Source organism: Phytophthora parasitica (genome assembly GCF_000247585.1).
Source record: "Phytophthora parasitica INRA-310 unplaced genomic scaffold supercont2.43, whole genome shotgun sequence".
NCBI lineage: Eukaryota > Oomycota > Peronosporomycetes > Peronosporales > Peronosporaceae > Phytophthora > Phytophthora nicotianae.
This window is the reverse complement of record NW_008649029.1, coordinates 161567-165399: the sequence shown is the minus strand read 5'-3', so window position 1 is coordinate 165399 and position 3833 is coordinate 161567. Positions and strand designations below refer to the sequence as shown.

General features: G+C 51.6%; 1 protein-coding gene across 1 annotated transcript; it reads left to right on the top strand.

The window, feature by feature from the left end:
• Positions 1-1197: 1197 nt before the first annotated feature.
• Positions 1198-2385, top strand: PPTG_14444 (hypothetical protein; the record flags this gene model as incomplete). Its single annotated transcript, XM_008911754.1, has 2 exons — positions 1198-1230; positions 1279-2385. 2 exons carry the CDS (start codon positions 1198-1200, stop codon positions 2383-2385), a joined length of 1140 nt encoding a protein of 379 aa, XP_008910002.1.
• Positions 2386-3833: the final 1448 nt, after the last annotated feature.

Sequence of the window (3833 nt, the reverse complement as noted above, 5' to 3'; positions counted from 1 at the left end):
TATCAATCACAAGGAAGTCGTCCTTGCTGCGGAAGCTGTCAAACGTGTACGACAGTGTTATCTCACGCCTTGCCACGTGGCGCGGCTTGCCATCGGCGAGCTTGACGGAAACCTCGCCGCGACCATCACGGACGCTGATTGCCGATGAGAGTACCGACAGACACGACGCACGGAAGCTCTTGAGTCCAGGAATGTCCACAGTGGTTGCCGGGCACCGGCGACGTGAAGACTGACAATGATCAATCTCGAATCGCTCGGTGTGGTGGTGGCATTAAAGTGTACTTCAAGCACACGAGGGATAGAAGGTTGGGTTGCCACGGGGGGGGGGGGACCTTCATTCCAGCCAGTACGGCGCCCCCCACCAACTGACCCTGACTATTTTTTTTATTTGGCTGAACGACAGGAGCAGTTTCGACACCGACATGTGCGAGAACCGGAACGGGCGCGCCCGCGCGATGACCAGGCTTCCGTCAACGGAAGCAGGTAAGGAAGCGACCGGTGTACCCCGCGATAACCATTGCGTTGGCGACTGTTCGACGCATCGATTGCGTCGATCTCCATGGGCTCGGAACCGTCTCTCGAGCGAACGCAGATAGCGCACAGGCGTAAGATGATACCACCACGTAGTCCTTGCGGAGCACAAGGGCAAATGCTTCTTCAAGAAAAGAAGGCTCGGCTCGGGTGAGGCAGTAACGTGTCATTCCCTCACGCATGCCGAACACGAAGACGTAGACCTGAGAGGCCATGTCGATGGGCTTGGTTACGATACACGACGCGAGGTGTCGCGTCTTCTGGACGTAGTCGCGCATAGACATCGAGCCTTGCCGAAGGGCAAAGAAGTCCGCTCGAACGCGGGATTCATCTTGAGGCAGCTCGAAAGCGAGCCGAAGATCGCCCAGGAGCGCTTCCAGGGTGGGAAAGGCGTTAGTGTCGACAACCAGCTTGCCGAGTGCCCATTCATTAGCCTTTCCGGACAGCCGGGAGAGAAGAAAATTGACTTTAGCCGATGGCGCCTCGAGCAACCTCGAGGCGATGACAATATTAATCTCCCGGAACCACAAGTTCAGCGGAAGGCGATACTCGCGTCCGCTTTCTGGTCGAAGCTCTATGAGCTCTTGGGAACGAAGTTATTGATGTCGACGGCAGCCCATCCGGAAGCGGACGGCCAGACCTAGCGTGTGAACCGTGTCCTCGAAGATGTTGTTCGAAGCTACGCAACGTCTTTCACAAGTTGGAGCTCGTTCCTCCCCCTCGCAGAATTTGCGCTAAGTAACGCAGTATACGCGTCGACTGGTGACGCCGTGCTTCGTTAACAATGCGCGGCACCCGCGTGTTCCTGCCCTCCTCGCCGTGGGACATCCCACGGTTCCGCGTGTCTCTACTCTGGGTGGGGAAGAAGCTGAGTGCAAGGAGTCCACCCCTACCTCAACTCCGACACCACCAGCGACGACACCGGCGCTGAGCCAACCGGCATCTCTACCGGTTGCCAAGGATCTGTCGAGTGTAGCCTTAACGAACGCGTCGGTTAACGCGGTGACGCGCGCTCAGGCCAAGAAGATCTTGTCGACGCCGCGCGACGCTGCGGCTTCCCTCGTCTCTTGGACTGATCAAAACCTGATTAACCCTGGTGCCGTATCGAACGCATCGCTAGCAAACTACGCACCGAGATGCCTAGCAGTCGCCCGCTATGTTCGTGACGCGCTACAGTTAGCAGTCGACAAGCAAAAGGAGAACTCAAGCAAACGAGGAAGAAAGAACACAGCTTCATTTACGACAGATGAACGTGTGCTACTGTTGACAGATGGTATTCGTGACTCAGCAATTACCAACCTCGGCGCGAACAAGCTCGCGCCGCGCTTTATTGGGCCCTTCAAGGTGATAAAAGTACTCGGTGAGGCGTACACGCTCTATATCCCAAGATCGATGCGGCTGCACCCGACGTTTTACGTCAACTGTCTCAAGAAGTACCATCCATCCGAGATCGCGAACGTTGACACGTCTTCAGATAGTACGCCGACATTCCATCGAAACGGGCCTCCGCCACTGATCGACGCCTCGGGCGCCCAACGTTGGACCGTTGAGCGAAATGTCGACCACGACACACGTCAGCTTCGCGGTGCTCGCGGTGTTCCATCCGGAGAGTTGCCACAAGATCAAGCCCCGCTGAGTAATGAGCGATGTTATCGAGTGCGTTGGCTCAGTTTGTCTCCGGCTGATGATACTTGGGAGCCACGCAGTCGCTTGTTGGAAGACGTTCCAGATGTGGTGAACGAATACGAGAAGACACTTACGTCCCAAAGCGTGAGTGAGTCGAGTGAACTACCCCGCAGCGATGAAGGTGATAAGTCGCCGCGTGCATGCAGGGGCATTCTCCGCGATGACTGAAAGAAGTACAAAAGGGGGTGATGCAACGGGTCACCCCAGTTACATAAGTAGTTTAGTTTTAGATATTACATAAGTCGGCAAAATGGCACACGGGTAGCGTGTCTTGAATTGTCGTTAATTGAACTGGTTATTAATGGGGACCCATACCCATTATCAGCCAATCATGTGATGACTTTCATTTGATCGGTTCACATGAGGTCAAGGGCAGCCGCCCTGGATCTAATAAAACAGAGTTAATTTTACCCTTAACTAGGTAGTTGGGCTAAGTATCCATAAGCTTCCTCACCGTTACGTGTATGCTAGTAACGGGACACACGTCTGGCCCGCTACAGTTAGTGTCTTTCTTTTTCGATTGTGTGGGCCACATCATGTCGGCTTTGTCGGCGTGTCGGCAGGGTCCTGCTATGGTATAATACCCGCAACATTCCAACCAAGATTCGTCCATGGAAATATACAATCTCTTACCCACCAATTAGATTTCTTATTCAGTCTCATTTTATCCAATGACCAAGCTTTGAAAATAATCACCGCATTCCGGCTAATCCGACCATGTCTAGTTGGATTTTTTTTTCGGAATATGTTCCACTCCTTACAAAGCTTCATATTAATGCATATTCTAATAATATCAGGAGATTTCCAACCGAGGTGGCGGTAAGCCGTTGTTTCCTAAGAGGCAGCAATTTGCAGAGCTGTGATCATGTCTATCGCGTCTTTGGCGCCAGATAACAGTAAGAAGACCCGAGTGGCGGCGATCAACTCATTCAACACGTTTCTTTGTTCAGAGAGCATTACACTAGATGCAGTTCAACAGCTAATCGACGCTGACAAGACCCGTAAGGTACTTCAAATTGTACTAGACAAATATGCGTACTCTCTAGCCCAATCGACAGACAAAGCCCGATCTATCAATGCGTGTCTTGCCTAATTCGAAAACGCAAAGAACTATTTAACAGATAAGTATCCGCAGCAAGAGGGAACAGTAAAGGCGCAGCTACAGAAGATCCTGTCTGGGCTTGGTAAATATTGCACCAACCGAGAGGATGCGGTTTTGAAACGAAAGTGCCGCCGTGCTCCAAATAGGACTTAGAATATATCGTACGCGTACTCTATACGTCTGATTCTGAGACGATATATGGCAATGCGGTCCTCGTCGTGATGTTGTGGTATCTATATGGGCGCAGTTTAGATGCAGAGCACCTCGAAAAGCGGCAGATCTCAATGCTACCTGGTACGTTGTATTGCAGTTTTAAATGCATTGATATATGCCGGACTAACGCATAACGATGTGGTGTGCTATTCATTCATTTTAAAAGGGTTAAAACGTCTCTATTACAGGGTGTATCCTTGTTCAAAAATCCGTCCATCTTCTTAACGTGTCATCTCTTTGCTTTAGCTCCGTTCTGATCATGCAAACCACGCCATCAGAACAATTATTTCCTCAGTTTATC